Consider the following 16,291-nt stretch of genomic DNA (forward strand, 5'->3'; position numbering starts at 1 on the left):
CCACAGCCTCTGACACCCAAACCGTCCACTGCTCACTTCCTCCCTCACCAGCACTCGCCACCTCCACGCCACGTACACAGGCGCTACCACTGGGACCAGAGCAGCGCGGGCTCAGAGTGAGGGCCCGGAGGCCTTTATTTCTGTGCCAGAGGCAGGAGGCTGTGGGCCGCCCTGAGGGCGGTGGCACTGCCCCTCCAAGGAGCAGCTGGACCTTCACCCGAGTCTGGGGGGCCCTCCTGGTGGGGGCCCGGCTGTCTTTCCCCAAAAGCTCTGCCACCCTGGCCGTGAACCAGGCCGGCTGTCAAAGGAGCAGCGAAGCTGGAGAAGCTGGAGCCATCTCTGCAGATGGGGGAGAAGCCGTGGAGGTGGGGAGGCCGCGGCCCAGTGGGCGGGCAGGTCCCCCTGCAGGCTGGCGCCCCCTGCTGGTGACCACCTGACTGCGCCCAGAGTCTCTGGCCTGGTGGGCGCCAGTACAGGACCCCGGGAGCTACCATCTCCTCTCAGCGCAGGGCACCCCTGCCCTGGGAATCAGCCCCCCCAGGGAGGGTGTGACAAGGGAACAGGACGCTGCTGCAAGGCCAGGCACTCAGGGCCCGCAGGGACGCCTGCGCGGCGGGTCTCAGCAGCTGCCAGGGCCCCAAGAGAGAGCAGCTGATGAGGGCCAGATGGTGCCCCCTCCCCCAGGGCACCCTAGGTCTCCCCATCACCATCCCCACCCACGGGCTCCCCAGAGGCGGAGGCAGGAAGAAGAGCAGGGCTGGGGCTGGAGTGCCGGGGCTTCCGCATGAACGGGAACACCCTGTGGGAGAGAAGGGGCCTGAGCAATTGGCCGCCGGCCCCCACCCGCCGCCCCAGGCACCACCTGGCTCACCGCCGCTTGGTCTCCAGGGGCACCACAGCCTCCGCCAGCAGGTCTCTGTACAAGTCTGACTTCAAGAAGCGCGGGTAGGAGTCCTGTGAGAGACAGCACCCCGCCCTGAGCCCTTCCTGCTCCTGCTCAGCCAGCAGCCTCAGACAGGCCCCCCCAGACCAGCTCAGACTCAAGAAGACCATCCCCCATTGGGGCAGGAACCTCCGGCCACAGGGACCCGGTGTCCCTGGTTCTCTGGGACCCGCAGAGAGGGTGAGGGCGTGGGCCAGGATAACACAGGATTCAGCAAAAAGGGACAGGAACCTATGAACCCAGCTGCTTATGTTTTAAAAAGAAAAATAAATATTTACATTGTTAACTTCAGGTGTCAGAACAGGGATATAAACAAGATTCAGTGGAAGGTACTTTGCTTTGTAGGTTAGATTCTGAAGCAGTGCAGATGTTTCACATGATTATAAAATAAATAAGTGATTTAAACAAACATTGAAAGTGAAGCAGGGACAGGTGAAGCTGGGTGTCAAGTGGGTAACATCACCCTGACCACACATAAGCAAGCATCTGAGGAGCTACAGCCAAAGGACCAAGAAAAAAAAACAGTAAACACTTTCAGTGACTTTGAATGGTAGTGCTGTGATCCTCGGTTCAGCTACTGAATGAATCTAGAGGAAAAGTTGAGTGATTATAATGGTACCACTGAGAACCCAGATTTTCAGAAGGGGTGTGAGGAGAGAGAGGTTAAGGGAATGCTATAATCGTGATTCTAAATTAGAAGCTTCAGTACGAACTCCTGGTGTTTTACTTAAAACACACCCTGATTCTGTCCACCGGAAGGCCTGGTAACCATGACTACCCCTGACGCTACAGACCAGTCTGGTTTGCAGGTCAAGGCTTTGGAACGCCACTACAGGGGAAAGGCTGAGGCCTCGGGGAACTGCTGGCTCCGGGGCAGGATGGCCCCGTAGAAAGGAAGGAAGCACCACAGGTTTCAGACACATCACAGGACTCGAGAGCAGCCAGCCGAGAGGGGGTTTCTGCACCACCTGTAAGATGAGGGGGCCAAAACCCATCCCATATGGTGAAAATGTGAATGGACAATGGCATCAAAAACATCCCAACACCATCAACTGCTCTCAGCAGATACCAGGGCTCCAACTGCCTATTCTGAAAAGTGGTAGAGGAGGAGCCAAGTCCATCTCTCCGTCCTGTCTCTCCTCTACGATCGGCACCGCTGGGCCAGCAACGCAGAGAGGAGGCAGTGTGTGACTGTGTGAGGCTGTGTGAGGCCAGGGTGGGGCTTCTCCATGAGAAGAGACGGCTGGCCCTGCACCCCTCCTGAGTGGAGAACATGCAGCCACCACCTGTGCAGCAGCAATAAAGACCCAGCACAGTGAAAAATACAAATAAATTTAAGATCCCATGTGCCACAACTGGAGATCCTACTTGCTGTAGCTAAGACCCGCTGCAGTCAAATAAATAAATAAAAATAAAAAATATTTTAAAAATACAAAAAAAGCAAATACCGTTGGTGTTTGGGGTGTGATGCTGGCCTCTGTGGCCACACTGAAAGAAAAGAGGTGGGCATGTCCTTGAAGGGAACTTCCTGCAACACCTACAGACAGGGAGTCTGGAAATGGCTTTCAAGTCTAGGGGGGCAGTAGGCGGGAGGGGTGGTGAGTCTGGACAGGCCTGGGCTGCAGTCTGACCCCAGCTCCCGAGGGGATGGGGACACCCACCTTCTTCATCAGCAGGTAGATGTGCCGCTGGGCGTCGTCCAGCACGTGGCGGTGGGGCTGGCTCAGGCCCGCCAGCGTCTGCTCCATCGTCCGGCTGTCGATGTTGACCCAGCGGGCAGCGCCGGGGGCCAGGAACTGCCTGTGCGCAGGGCGGGGAGCCTGGCGGATCAGGCCCTCGGGACTGCCCACGGCCGCCACCCCAGCTCGCAGCACTCACTGGTACACTGCATCCACCAGGGCGGGGACCCGGGCCTGGCCTCCGTGGCGCAGCTCCTCACAGGCCTCCCAGAAGCTGAGGTTCTCAGCTGGGGGTCCAGGCACCAAGTCAGGCCCACCACAGGCTGCTGGGCACCTGGGGTCGGGGCGGGGCGGTGGGGTCGGGCAGGCAGCAGGGTGGGGGCTTCTCACCACTGAACTCTTTCCCGAGAAAGTCCATGAAGTGGGCCCGTCCCACAGGGTCTTCCAGGAGCTCCCGGAAGCTGAAGGCCCACTGCTCCACGCGGAGCCTGGTGGGCACAGCCGCGCTGGTGGAGGGCAGGTAGATCAATCTGGGAGGCCTGTGAGGAGCTGTGCCACAGAGGCCAGGCCCGGGTCCTCGCCCTGGGTGGGCACATCTGCACCCCTGGCCCACCTGCTCACCTGGGTGCATTCATGGCCCAGTAGGCATCATCGTCTGTGACCCAGGGGTTGCTGGGCAGGCACCCCGACATGATGGGGTCGTGCGGCCCATGCTGGATGCTAAACTTCAGGTACCTGGGGGTGGGGCGGTGCCAGGGCCGCTGCAAGGGGGCTGTGGGGACCAGGGCGCAGGGGAAGGGTCTGGGCTTGGGGTGCCAGCCGCCACCCCCATCCCACTCACGCCTCGAGGCAGGTGGAGGACTTCACGCGGGCTCGGCCCAGTGCCCTGCGCAAGCACTCGACCTAGGACAGGAGGCCTGTGAGGGGGGCTGGGCCTGGAAGCTGCCAGCCCTCTGCCCTCTCCTCCCCCCACCTACCTCCCGCCTGTAGAAATCCACGGTCTTGGTCTGCAAGGGGCCGGTGGGCTGCAGTTAGAAGGCAGGCCCCTCTGGGGCCTGATGTCCCACCCCTTCCCTGCCCCTCAGAGCCCCTGCCTCTGTTGCAGGGTTTGACTTTTCAGGAAGCTCCCTGGGACCCCAAGTCTGGAGGTTCTGGGTGTTGACCAAGCCCTTGGATGCTCAGAGCTGCCTGAGGTTCCTCAACTGTCTCCACTTCCTACTTAAACATACCACGGGGAGGAGAGAAGCACGGCACCCCCAGGACACCTGTGATGCCGACCTTCCCTCTCAGCTGACTCTGATGGAAGTGATAAAACCGTGACCACATACATATACACCATGGAATACTACTCAGCCATTAAAAAGAATTCATTTGAATCAGTTCTAATGAGATGGATGAAACTGGAGCCCATTATTCAGAGCGAAGTAAGCCAGAAAGATAAAGACCATTACAGTATACTAACACATATATATGGACTTTAGAAAGATGGTAACGATAACCCTATATGCAAAACAGAAAAAGAGACTCAAATGTATGGAACAGACTTGTGGACTCTGGGAGAAGGAGAGGGTGGGATGTTTCAGGAGAACAGCATTGAAACATGTATATTATCTAGGGTGAAACGGATAACCAGCTCAGGTTGGGTACATGAGACAAGTGCTCGGGCCTGGTGCACTGGGAAGACCCAGAGGGATCGGGTGGAGAGGGAGGTGGGAGGGGGGACTGGGATGGGGAATACATGTAAATCCATGGCTAATTCATATCAATGTATAACAAAAACTACTGTAATGATGTAAAGTAATTAGCCTCCAACTAATAAAAATTAAAAAAAAAAAAAAAAAAAAAACCGTGACCACAAAGTATGATTCTTAAGTCGGGAAGACCAGAAGAACCTCCCCTGTTGCCGGTGTCATGGGCTCTGACTGAGGACTCAACAGTGACCAAGTTCAGCCGTGTGTCCTGGTCTAGTCATGCTCTGGAGAGTGTGGTTCCTTCTGCCCGGGTCCCTTGGGCCCCCAGCCCTGCCCACCCCCCCAAGGCCCTGCAGACCCTGATGCTGCCCTGGTTGGGGGACGCCCCCCCACCATAGGGCCCACTGTACTCACTTGCACCCAGGGCAGCAGGTGGGAGGCAAGAGAGAACGAGTTAGCAGGGGGCTGGGGTGGGGGCAGTAAAGCAAGGAGCAGAGCAGAACAGCTGAAGTGACCAAGTGCCGGGGCCATCTGATGGACAGGTGGACGGGCGGTCCACAGCAGGCCCCTGCAGTGAGGGGGCGGCGGAGGTGGGGGCACACGGGGCGGGGTTGGGGCGGGGGCGTGCCCGCAGGGTCCTCACCTTCGGCACTCGCCCGGCTGTGCAGGGGCCCCGCCCTGGCCCCTGCTCCAGCACGCTGGGGGCCCCCGGCTGCAGAGATAAGAAGTGGGTGGGGCACAGCTCAGGCGGACTGTGGAGACCCTCCTGACCCCTGACACAAAAGCTCCGACGTGTCACCCCCACCGAGGAAACGTGCTCAGAGGAGCCTGGGCCCTGTCTCCCGCCTGCCCACCCGTTCCCAGGGCACCCTGCCTGCCCAGCCCACCCTGTTTCCTCTCCAGCCCTCACCCAGCTCCTCCAGTGAAGCCCACGATCTGTCCCAGGCCCCTCGTCCTTCCTCGCCTGGGCTAAGCTCACCCCAGGATCTGGGCTGCTCAGACCGGAACCCCGGGTGGCCCTGCTGAGCCTGTGGGGTCCTGCCACCCCGCCCCCATGGGCGCCCACCCCACGGGACGCGGCGGCTGCCCTCCCCGCTCGCAGCCCAGGAGCCCTCGTGGCCCTCAGCCATGCCTGCGCCACCTCTGCGCCCTGAGCCCAGGACCCCCCAGGTGGAGGGTTAGGGGCCATCTCCCTGGAGACAGCAGCCACACCTGACGGGTAATCACGCCCCCGGTGCCTGCTCCTGCGGGGACGTCCCCCAGCGCACCTACTGTGGTTGGCTGGCACTGCCCGCACAGCTGATGGCCACCAGGCTCTCCAGTGGGACCTCAACCCACCTCCCAGGCCCCAGGCCAGCACCCGGGGAGCCTCCGGCCTGCAACCTCACCCCTCATGCTGCAGTGAAGCCTGGCCCCCACCCGCCCCCCAGAGCCTTCAGGTGACCCCACCCCTCCCCCAAGGGCCTCGGGTGCCCCCTCACCCCCCCAGGGCCTTCAGTTGTCCTCGGTCAGATTCCTTAGACCCAGAGAGAAGCAGGTGGGCCCTGGTCTGTGGGCAGGGGCGGCTCAGGCCAGGCCTTGTGACCTCTGAGTTGTGACAAACCACAGAAAGAGAACTTCCTGTCACCTGACAGAACCCCTAAAAGCATGTCTTCCCAGGAGTCAGAAAGGAGGTCCTGCCAGTGAGCACGTGAGGCAGGACCCCACGGCTGCGCAAGAACCTCCCTCCAGGGGCTCACCGGGGGCCTGTTCACCAGCCAGTACGTCTGCTCCTGGCACGCGATCACCAACCTGTCCCCCTTCCTGCGCTGCTTAGCTGCCCTGGGGGGTTGGGCGAAGTTGGAGGGACACTGCATCCACGCCAGCAGCCCCACCCTCAGGCCAAGGCCTGGAAAGTCCCGCGCGGGAGGGTGCGGGGCAAGCGGGCGGGCCTCACCGCAGCTGCTCCCGGGCCTGCATCATCACCAGGTCCCACGCGTGGTTGATCTTCCTGTGCAGCTGGTGGTAGTGCTCCTGGCCAGGGTCAAGGTCTCCAGTGGGACCCTCCCTCCTGCGCCCAGCTCTGGAGCACAGACACCCACCTCCCCTTGAGTCACCTCGTGTGCTCCAGGGCCTCAAGTGGGGACTGGCATCCCCAGGCTGAGTTCAGCCTGCGGAGGGAAGGATGCCCACCTTCTCATGGTCCACCAGGGCGCCCTGCTTTCGGATGTTCTTCTTGGCCAGGTAGATGGCTGGAAGGGCAGGCACGGGCTGCAGAGGAGCGTCGGCTCCCCTCCCCTGCAGCCTCACACCCGAGGCCATCAGCCCGAGGCTTCACCCGGGCTGGCCCACCCCTCCTCACTCACCATAGTCCAGCTCGGCGGCTGGCCACAGGGTGCTAGTCCAGAAATAGGGCGTCTGGCAAGGAGCAGGAACAAAGGTTTCTGGGACTTTCTGGGCCTTCCCCACCCTGAGAGTTTGTCCCCACCCTCTCAGCTCCCTTGGGAAGAGACTGGGCCGGCTGGGGTCATCTGCTGACCACCCCCAGGCTCAGCTGACCACCTGCCATTCCCTGACTCCGGGCTTCCTGCCCAGGACACTGACACAGTTGCAGTGCTGGGGGCTGGGACTGAGGGCAAGCCCTGCCGGGGTCCCTGGTGTGGCCAGGAGGGGGGCCCCATCATGACTGAGGACACACACTAAGATGCAGCGCTGCAATCTTCAGGGCCCTGGCGGTGGTGGAGGCCTCAGGACCCGGGTAAGCTAGCGGGGTCCTCTGCAGGGATTACCCCTTAGGGGGCCCTGCTAAAGCTTCCTCCTCTTGACCTGGCCTTTCCGTCACGGGGACACTTCCAATCCAGGCCTTTTGGGGAGTGGCCAGCGGACCACCAGGCCGGGGGTCCTGCTCCAACCACAGCCCCGCCCCTCCCTGGAGTCCCCGACTGGGGTGGGGGGTGCCGTCACCGCGGCATCCCACCTGTTCCCAGTCTAGGCTGACCTGGAATCTATAGGGCGTCGCGTCCGGCCGGAGCTCGAGGCGGCGGGGGTCGCGCAGCGGGTAGAGGTAGCCGTGCTGCACAAGCAGGCTGCCCAGGTGCAGGGCCTCTGGGAAGTCAGGCGGTGGTCTCAGGGGCGGGAGGAGCCCGCGGGCTTGGCCCCGCCCGACCCCAGGGCCGCGGGGGGCGCAGGACGAGCACCGGCGGCCCCTTACCGTCCTCTGCGATGGAGTACTTCTGGATCAGCCACTCCACGATGTCGCTGCCTGCGCGACAGAGGCCGGGGTGAGCCGAGGACTCGGCGGGCCCCTCCACCCGCCCCCGCCCGCAGCGGCCTCACCGTTCACCGCGTGCGGGATGACGGTGACGAGCAGGCGCTGGCTCCGCATCGTCACGCCCTGGTCGGGGTCCTGCATGGTCACGACCATCCTCTCCATCTGCTCGGAGGAGGTTGAGGGTCTACGGCGGCTGGCCTGCCCCACCCCCAGATCCCGATTCCCAGGAACCGGCCGGGACGCGCCGGATCAGTGTGCCTGGAGATTAACGCGCACTGATGGTGCGATTTCAGGCCGCGGCGGAGCGCGGAAGCGCGGGGATGTTGGGGGGCTGGGTGGCGGGCGAGGGGTGACCCCAGCCCCAGGGTCTCCGTCGCCCCACCCCGCTCGCACAGGGCCATCGCCCCTGACCCGCGGCCACACTCGCGCGCTCGCGTAGCGGCCACACTCGCGCGCACCCGCACTCACAGCTCTCCAGCCCCTCCCGGCCTCGCGTGCCGGGAAATCGGGGAGCGGGCGGGACCTCTGCACCCACCTTGCTTAGATGCGGCCTCTGCTCGGGGGGCTGCCCGCCGAGGGGCGCGGGGCCGGCGGCCATAGCAAAGGCAGGCCGGGCGCGGCGGCGAGGGTGTCCGCGCGCCCCGCCCCGCTCCGACCGCCGCCCCGCCCCGCCCGCGTGTTCACCCGCAGCGGCCTCGAGGTCTGTGGCTGGGGGTCGCGCGGGCGTCAGAGCATCCGCCTCACGACAGGCTCCCTTCACGACACGAGAAACCGATGTCTGTGGGGACTTGCCTGGCGCTTCGAGGGGGGCTTAGCCCTACCCGGGCAACGTGGGGGATGAGAGAACCGGGCTCAGCTGGGACGCGGGTGGGGGAGGTTCAGAGATGGGCGAGGAATCCGAGAAAGGCTGGGCTGCAGACACGGGAGAGGACTCTGGGAGAGGAGGGTCTCCGGCGAGGGGACGTGGGGGAAGGTGGCCTCGGTGGGGGACCCCTCCTCCATACCTGCTGGGTGCCACAGTGGTCAGCCATGGGGGGCTGTGGGGTCTGGGTGAGGGGTCGAACAGCCCAAGGCGAGTGTCCCTGCAGTTGTGATCCTGTGCCTGACCCCCGTGGTGCTCCTGGGTTGGGGGGCACTGCTGCGAAGGTGTGCAGGAAGGGGTCCTTGAGGCTTGGGGAAGACTGTAGGTAGCATCCTTCCCCTCAACTGCACAGGGGCCTGAGGGTGCCTTTGGAGAGCAGAGACCCCACCCAGGTTACCCTGAGGCTGTGGGAGACTATGGGAGGGGCCTTTACTGCAGAGGGATCTCAGCACCTGCTCCTGAGATTCGTGGGCATTCACTGGGCTGAGGGCCCAGCCTGGCCATTTCTCTCCCTCCTCCAGCATCTTGGCTTCCCACACCCCTTTGCTGGGGCCTTTCTAAAGTGTGCAGACAGGTCTATTTCTGTTTTTTAGGTGCTGGGGGGTGGGGCAGGATGTTGGCATTGGCCTTTGGCCAGAAGCCTCAGTCATGGCGATCTGAATCCATTTCCACTGCTGGTGAAACCAGGTCCAGGATGAGCTGGGGAGGGGCCTGGGAGGGGGCTCCTACCCCTCCAGGCATCACTCTCCCCTAGATCCTAGTGAAACCCACCCACCCAGCCCCACCCACACAGGTCAGATCAGGCTGACCACAGGCCTACCTAGCTGTCCTCTTCCAGAGAGGCTGAAAGCCACCAGAGGCCAGAACTGTCCCTGGTCTGGGGACGAGTGGCCTCCTGGGCCCCGGCGGTGGGGGAGGTGGGTGGGATGTGACCCTGGAGGGGCTGGGGAGATCCTGCCTCAGGGAGATTGTGGGCAGGTGGGCTCCAGGGGGTACGGTCCCCGCCCAGCTCACGTGCCCCAGCACCATGGCCTGCTGGCCTCCTCCGAAGATAGAGGCTCCTTTGGCCAAGGGCAGATCTGAGACTTGGGTGTCCTCAGAAATGGGGCGGGAGGATTCAGGGGTGTAAGGAAGCAGGGGGACTCCAGCTGGTGTTCTGGCCCCCCCCCACGCTGACGTACAGCCCCAGCCTGCGGTCCAGCTCACCCCGCCCCCACCCTGCTGACCCCCATCTGCTTGCTGCAAGCTCTGTTTAGGCATCAAGACCAGAGACCCCTTCTGTGTCCCCTCTCAGCTCTCCACCTCCCTATCCTGTTTTGAATCAGTCCCTTTTCTTCCCCCACCAAGGACAGGGGCTTCTGGAGCACAAAGGCCTCTCCACCCAAGCCGCCCTCGCATAGCTGGCTCAGTAAACACTCGCATCGTGGCTGGGTGCCTCACTGTGTGGGGGACCCCGACCCTGTGTGTGGACGCTGGCCCGTCTGCGCTGATGCCGGTGAACCTCTGGGGTGCACAGCACCCCTCACCCTCCTGAGGCTGGGCACACTCCAGGGGTCCCCTCTGCCCAGAAGGAAGCTCCAGAGGGTGTGTGTGTGTGGGGGTGCCCAGGTGCGGCCTGCGCTGCTGGCAGGTAACAAGAGCCTGGGGACTTGTGGGGGGGACGCACCTGCTCCCCTCGGCGCCCTGGGCTCCACCCGCCCCGCCCAGAGGGCTTCCCCGGAGACTCCCCAGACTCCTGGCGGCGCCGCGGGGGTGGGGCCGCCCTGATGGGCAGAGCGGGGTGCAGGCGGGGCGGAAGGCTGGGACCGTGACCACAGCCGTGTGCGTCTGTGTCCGCGGCGGCCGTGCGGGGTCCGGGTGCGCCCGCGGCGGGGACGACCAGGTGCCGGCGCCGAGCGGGCGACAAGCGCGTCTCTGCGGGGCTGCGCGGGGTCCGCGGAGCGGCTGGGGGCGCGCGGCGCGGGCGCGGCGCTGGGCGCGGGGGGCGCTCCCGGCCGGGATGAGCTCACCGCAGTCGCGCCGGGGCTGAGCGCCGAGCCGGGCGGCGGCGGCGGGGCGGGCGGCGGCTCCTCGGCGGCTCGGCGGCGGGGCCGGGCCGCGGGCCACCATGCTGGGCCTGGACGCGTGCGAGCTGGGGGCGCAGCTGCTGGAACTGCTCCGGCTGGCGCTGTGCGCCCGAGGTGAGCGGCCCGGCTGGGGCCAGGGCGGCCACGTGGGCGGGGGGCTCTGGGCGGGGGCGCTCAGCCCCGGGCAGACCGGCTTCTCCCCCTCGGAAACTTTGGGGGCGCTCTTGGGGACCTTGCGGCGCGGTACCCCCGCCGCGCTCTGGAGAGGGTGGGGGGCTTCTCCCAGGCTAGACAGTCATGGGGCAAGGGGCCAAGAGGGGGCGGGTCTGCTTGTGAAGCCAGGACCGCAGGGGGCCCCTCTCCCCGCGGGAACCTGCCCCCGAGGTCCGTTCTCCCTTGGGTGGGGCTCGTGCCCCTTGGGGGGGTTGAGGAGCCCACAAGGACCGGGGCACAGTGGGCAGGGACTCAGAGACCCGGCCCCAGAGCACCATGGGAGCTGGCTCCTGGGACTGTGCCAAGGGCTGGGAGTGACCCCCGTTAAGGCCCAGGGACAGGGCTCAGCTGAAGGGGTCTGGAGGCACCTGGGGCGGTGGCCTCAGAACATAAGCAGAGGCGTTTGGAGAGAACCACCCCTACTCTTCAGGAGCGTCGTGTGGGGGAACCCCTGCGCCATGGGGAGGCATTCAGGGAAGCCAGCTCCGGACAGTGTGGCAGGGACCCAGAGCTGTCCCAGAGCATTGTGGGAATGGGGCCCAGGGGCCCTGCAGGGAGTCGGGGCGCAGCCTCTGCTCCAGAGATCTCAGTGGTCACCACTCTGCAGTGTGGACCCCAGCCCTGGGGCTGTTCCCCATCTGGGCCCTTCCCTCTCCTCACCTTTGGCCTCAGAGTCAGGGAGGGGCTCTGCATGAAAGGTCGGGCCAGGGGAAGGCATCTGGTGCCTCCAGGGGTCCCTTGCCTCGTCTCTGGGAGCCTCCTGCACTAGCCAGGCCCCTCCTGAAGAGGCTGGGAGTAAGTGCTGGCCTGCGTCTTCCTGCCCACCCTGCTCCCAGAGCCCTCACAGGCTGCCTCTTCAGTTCCCTCCTTTGGGCGGTGGGAGGTCCAGCTGGCCATATGGCAGACTCCAGCAAAGGCCTGGGTCAGCTGGCAGCAGCTGCTCACACGGCCTCCCCAAACCCCAGTCCTCCTGACCGACAAAGAGGGGGGCCAGCTGCCACCGGAAGAGGCGCTGGACGAGGCCGTGCCCGAGTACCGGGCCCCAGGGAAGAAGAGCCTCCTGGAAATCCAGCAGCTGGACCCAGACGACGAGAGCCTGGTCAAGTACAAGCGGGCCCTGCTGGGGCCTGTGCCGCCCGCCGTGGGTACGCCCGCGCCCTGGGCCTGGGGGGAGGGCAGGGCAGGGGCACCTGTACACTCCCGGTTTCTCTTCAGATCCAAGCCTGCCCAACGTTCAGGTGACCAGGCTGACACTGATATCTGAGCAGGCCCCGGGGCCCATCATCATGGACCTCACAGGTAACTCCCAGATGAGGGGTGCGACCCCAAGCCCCAGGCAGGGACCTCACAGGTAACCTCTGCAAAATACGAACTGATCTTTGGGGTAGAGACCTGGGCTCATCACTGTGGACCTCTTAGGACCCAATTCCAAGTCCTCAGACTGCAGAACCCACAGATACAGGCCCCCCATGGGGGCTCCAGGCTCAGGGTTTCATCCTTACAGGAGTTCACGCTTAGCTGCACTTTCCCTAACAGGGGAGTTGGCTGCGCTGAAAAACCAGGTGTTTGTCCTGAAGGAGGGTGTTGATTACAAAGTGAAGATTACCTTCAAGGTGAGGGAGCTGTCATGGGGGACACCAGCCAGCCCCAGGCCCAGCCCCAGAAGTTCCCATTAACACTGTCTGTCCCTCAGGTCAACAAGGAGATCGTCAGTGGGCTGAAGTGTCTGCATCACACCTACCGCCACGGCCTGCGAGGTGAGGGCGGGGTGCTGGGGGCACGGGGGCGGGAGGGACTCGGGGGGAGGGCAGAGGGCAGTCCCCAGTGCGTTCGTTCCCCCGTAGTGGACAAAGCCGTCTACATGGTGGGCAGTTATGGCCCGAGCGCCCAGGAGTACGAGTTCGTGACTCCGGTGGAGGAGGCGCCCCGAGGTGCGCTGGTGCGGGGCGCCTACGTGGTCACGTCCTTCTTCACTGATGATGACAGGACCGCCCACCTGTCCTGGGAGTGGGGCCTCCACGTCTGCCAGGACTGGGAGCGCTGAGCGCCCCTCCCCAGGGCCTCTTCCCACTGGCCTCCCCGCCTCTGTCAGCTGCTGCAAGGGAGCTCTGAGCGTTCCCCGGCCCCTCGGTGACCAGACCCCCACCCTCCGTCCTGTCCCGGGATGCCCCCCCAGGCCTGGCACTGTGCCCTGAACGGTCCTATTAAATGTCGCTCTGTGTCGGTGCCCGTGGTGTCGCCTGTCTGCCTCCCTCCCCGGGCGGGGGGGGCTCCTGGCCTTATCTCTCCCGCGACCAGGCCTGGGTGCCACGTGGCGGCCGCTGCTTGGCCCCCCGCCCCCTTATCTGCCCCCGCCCCAGGGGCCCCCGCACCGCCATGGACGGCCAGCTGCTGCCGGTGCTGCTGCTGCTGCTCGGGGCCTCCGGCCTGTGGGGACAGGGGCCAGGGCCTGGGGGTCCCTTGGAGGAGCCCCCGAGGAGCAGCCCCCCGAGGAGGAGCCCCTGGAAGAGGATGGGGTCTTGGTGCTGAGCCGGCAGACCCTGGGCCAGGCCTTGCAGGAGCACCCAGCCCTGCTGGTGGAATTCTGTGAGTGCCAGGCCAGCGTGGCTGGGGACCCGCAGGGGCCGCCTAGGTGCTCTGCTCTGCCTTCGCTGTGCTCCCGGGGCTCCGTCAGAGCCTGGGGCGGAGCTGGGCCTGGGGTCCAGCCTCACGGTGGGGAGGCACAGGTGCAAGGGGAGAACCAGTCAGTGTCCCCCAGGCTCTTCCGTGAAGGGCAAGCCAGCACTCAGGCTCACATATCCATCTGGGGTTGTACAGCCAATTTACAGGCGGGAGCCACTCCCAGCCGGCAGGCCTCCACAGGCAGACGGCGGGAGCTGGCCTCGGGGGGTGGCCATGGACGATCTGTCCTAAGCCCACTCTCGGGACAGTGCTGACCACTGCAGTCCCACGCGGGGGCCCTCAAGGAGTCTGGCCTTTGGTGTGCGGGCTCTGTGTGGCCGAGACTCAGGTGGGCCCCTGACGAGGGGGGTGTGGACTGGATGTGTTGCTCCCTGCCGGATCTCAAGCGTGGAGCTGGCCCCAGGGTTGGATGGCTCTGGCCAGGCCGGAGCAGGGGCTGCAGCAGGGTGGTGGCGGCCTGGGGCGCTCATGGGTCTGTCCTCCAGATGCCCCATGGTGTGGGCACTGCAGAGCCCTGGCCCCTGAGTACAGCAAGGCGGCCGCCCTGCTGGCTGCAGAGTCGGCCAGAGCCAGACTGGCCAAGGTGGATGGGCCCGCGGAGCCAGAGCTGGCCGAGGAGTTTGCGGTGACAGAATACCCCACGCTCAAGTTCTTCCGAGACGGGAACCGCACACACCCGGAGGAATACACTGGTGCGGGGGCAGGCGAGGGGGCGGGCGGGCGGCAGACGCTGGGCCTCGGCTGAGGGGAGTCTCCGCAGGCCCCCGGGAGGCCGAGGGCATCGCCGAGTGGCTGCGGCGACGGGTGGGGCCCAGCGCCAGGCGGCTGGAGCACGAGGAGGACGCCCGCGCACTCATGGACTCCCGGGACGTGGTGGTCGTCGGCTTCTTCCAGGTGCGCTGGGGGCCGGGGCCGGGCCTGGGAGCAGGGGGTGGGCCCGGCGGCCTCACAGGCCCGGGCCCCTCAGGACCTGCAGGACAGGGACGTGGCTACCTTCCTGGGCCTGGCCCAGGACGCCCTGGACATGACCTTTGGCCTCACCGACCGGCCGCAGCTCTTTCAGAAGTTCGGCCTCACCAAGGACACAGTGGTCCTCTTTAAGAAGGTGGGTCAGGCGGACTCAGGGAGGAGCCGGGGTGGGGGTGCCGGCTCCTCTGACCCGCCCGGCGTCGTCCAGTTTGACGAAGGGCGGGCGGACTTCCCGGTGGACAAGGAGCTGGGCCTGGACCAGGGGGACCTGTCACGCTTCCTGCTCACGCACAGCATGCGCCTGGTCACAGAGTACAACAGTGAGGTGAGCGGGCTGCCGGGAGGATGCAGGTGGTGGGCGGCGGCCGTGGGGGCCTCCACGAGCTCCACCTGCCCCTGCAGACATCCTCTAAGATCTTTGAGGCCAGGATCCTTAACCACCTGCTGCTGTTCATCAACCAGACGCTGGACGCCCACCGGGAGCTGCTGGCAGGCTTCCGGGAGGCAGCTCCCCCTTTCCGGGGGCAGGTACTGGTTGGGCCTAGGGGCAGGGGTGGCGGGGCTGCGGGGAGCCCACGCGAACTTCCTGCCGGCAGGTGCTGTTCGTGGTAGTGGACGTGAGTGCCGACAACGACCATGTGCTCCAGTACTTCGGCCTCGAGGCCCGGGAGGCCCCCACCCTGCGCTTCATCAACGTCGAGACCACCAAGAAGTATGCGCCAGAGCCCGGGGCGCTGGTCACCGCTGCCACCGTCACAGACTTCTGCCGCGTGGTCCTGGGTGGAGGGGTCAAGGTCAGCAGCGGGCTGCCCACGGGGTGGGAGCAGCAGCTGCCAGGAGAGACCCCCGGTGAAACCCCTGGCCCTGTTCCCCTAGCCCTATCGCTTGAGCCAGGAGGTCCCCCCAGACTGGGACCAACGGCCAGTCAAGACCCTCGTGGGCAAGAATTTCGAGCAGGTGGCTTTTGATGAGACTAAGAACGTGTTTATCAAGTTCTGTGAGTGTGGCTGTGGCGGGCGGTGGGTGGCGGGGGCCCTGCTGGTTGTGCTGACGTGTCCCGTCCTAGACGCCCCGTGGTGCACCCACTGCAAGGAGATGGCCCCGGCCTGGGAGGAGCTGGCTGAGAAGTACAGGGACCACGAGGACATTGTCATCGCCGAGCTGGACGCCACAGCCAATGAGCTGGAGGCCTTCCCTGTGCACGGCTTCCCCATCCTCAAGTACTTCCCAGCAGGGCCCGGACGGAAGGTGTGGCCTGGGCTCGGTTTGCATGCTTCTGCCCTCGGCTTGAGGTGGGCCTGGCCTCGGAGGGTCAGCCTTGGGTCCAGGAGGCGGGGTCCCCAGATCACATTCCTCCTCAGGTGATTGACTACAAAGGCACCAGGGACCTGGAGACCTTCTCCAAGTTTCTGGACAGCGGGGGCCAGCTGCCCACAGAGGAGCCTGCGGAGGTGCCCGGAGCCGCCTTCCCGGTGGGTGTCTGTCCCCAGGCGTCAGGCCTCGGGCCAGTCCTCTGGAGGGTGGCTGTGGGCAGGTACGCCTGGGGCTGGGTTGAGGGTGTGGCATCCAGCTGGGTCTCTGTGACCCCTTCCAGGAGAAGCCAGGAAACGCCACGGAGCCCAGGGACGAGCTATAGCTGCCTGCCGTCAGCACCCACCCAGGAGCTTATCCGGGGCCGTGGGAGCAGTCGTGTGAATAAAGAGCTCTGGTCTTGGACTGTGTGTGGTTCCTGAGAAGGGCAGCCCTGGTCTTGGTTTGGGCCGGATTTCAGCCCCCGGGGCCTCTACATCCTGGGTGGGGCCCAGCCCGGGTTTGCAGCCCCACCAGGGCCGGAAGGACCACAGCACTGCCGCTGTGTTGGCCCTGCCCTCGTCCCCAAGGTGCCAGTGTGGCTCCGTGTCCCCCGCACCATGCCCCACGAGGCTGGGCCCGACCT

The 16,291-nt window shown here is 65.0% G+C and overlaps 3 protein-coding genes across 8 annotated transcripts; 2 read left to right on the forward strand and 1 right to left on the reverse strand.

Moving 5' to 3' along the window:
* Window positions 1-111: 111 nt before the first annotated feature.
* On the reverse strand, window positions 112-8,802 carry RGS11 (regulator of G protein signaling 11). Of its 6 annotated transcripts, none has more exons than XM_070460760.1 (18): window positions 8,568-8,799; window positions 8,099-8,317; window positions 7,629-7,725; window positions 7,504-7,554; window positions 7,291-7,397; window positions 6,659-6,710; window positions 6,486-6,544; window positions 6,250-6,326; window positions 6,053-6,134; window positions 4,957-5,025; window positions 3,600-3,623; window positions 3,464-3,525; window positions 3,244-3,357; window positions 3,013-3,128; window positions 2,822-2,909; window positions 2,605-2,743; window positions 872-954; window positions 112-799 (listed from the first exon to the last, which is right to left on the reverse strand). In XM_070460760.1, exons 1-18 carry the CDS (start codon window positions 8,592-8,594, stop codon window positions 691-693), a joined length of 1,575 nt encoding a protein of 524 aa, XP_070316861.1. In that variant the 5' UTR covers window positions 8,595-8,799; the 3' UTR covers window positions 112-690. The 6 variants fall into 6 exon arrangements, with proteins under 6 accessions (XP_070316861.1, XP_070316860.1, XP_070316862.1 ...); XM_070460759.1 differs by having other exon boundaries at window positions 3,600-3,629; XM_070460761.1 differs by lacking the exon at window positions 6,053-6,134 and having other exon boundaries at window positions 3,244-3,383; window positions 3,600-3,629; window positions 4,958-5,025; window positions 8,568-8,802.
* Window positions 8,803-10,145: 1,343 nt separating this feature from the next.
* On the forward strand, window positions 10,146-12,931 carry ARHGDIG (Rho GDP dissociation inhibitor gamma). The gene is made up of 6 exons (XM_020900186.2): window positions 10,146-10,605; window positions 11,670-11,849; window positions 11,920-12,003; window positions 12,241-12,317; window positions 12,398-12,461; window positions 12,549-12,931. The coding sequence occupies exons 1-6, from the start codon at window positions 10,533-10,535 to the stop codon at window positions 12,746-12,748; spliced, it is 678 nt and encodes a 225-aa protein (XP_020755845.1). The 5' UTR covers window positions 10,146-10,532; the 3' UTR covers window positions 12,749-12,931.
* Window positions 12,913-16,064, forward strand: PDIA2 (protein disulfide isomerase family A member 2). The gene is given in 12 exon segments (XM_020900188.2): window positions 12,913-13,152; window positions 13,155-13,290; window positions 13,872-14,078; window positions 14,147-14,280; window positions 14,354-14,491; window positions 14,564-14,680; window positions 14,758-14,883; window positions 14,952-15,149; window positions 15,232-15,352; window positions 15,422-15,603; window positions 15,717-15,827; window positions 15,950-16,064. Coding segments are annotated over 12 exon segments (1,752 nt in total). The 3' UTR covers window positions 15,992-16,064.
* The last annotated feature ends 227 nt before the right edge of the window (window positions 16,065-16,291 follow it).

This window comes from Odocoileus virginianus, chromosome 33, assembly GCF_023699985.2.
Source record: "Odocoileus virginianus isolate 20LAN1187 ecotype Illinois chromosome 33, Ovbor_1.2, whole genome shotgun sequence".
NCBI classification, from domain to species: domain Eukaryota; kingdom Metazoa; phylum Chordata; class Mammalia; order Artiodactyla; family Cervidae; genus Odocoileus; species Odocoileus virginianus.

What these genes read in the sequence shown, in the direction of transcription:
- RGS11 (XM_070460759.1), bottom strand. Translation starts at nt 8,594, where the DNA reads ATGGCTGACCACTGTGGCACCCAGCAG. An exon ending in AGCCGCCGAGCTGGACTATG is followed by an intron (nt 6,545 to 6,658) that starts GTGAGTGAGGAG and finishes CTGCCCTTCCAG; the next exon opens with CCATCTACCTGGCCAAGAAG. An exon ending in TCTCGGGAAAGAGTTCAGTG is followed by an intron (nt 2,910 to 3,012) that starts GTGAGAAGCCCC and finishes CTGGACCCCCAG; the next exon opens with CTGAGAACCTCAGCTTCTGG.
- ARHGDIG (XM_020900186.2), top strand. Translation starts at nt 10,533, where the DNA reads ATGCTGGGCCTGGACGCGTGCGAGCTGGGGGCGCAGCTGCTGGAACTG. An exon ending in GCCTGTGCCGCCCGCCGTGG is followed by an intron (nt 11,850 to 11,919) that starts GTACGCCCGCGC and finishes GTTTCTCTTCAG; the next exon opens with ATCCAAGCCTGCCCAACGTT. An exon ending in AAGTGAAGATTACCTTCAAG is followed by an intron (nt 12,318 to 12,397) that starts GTGAGGGAGCTG and finishes TCTGTCCCTCAG; the next exon opens with GTCAACAAGGAGATCGTCAG.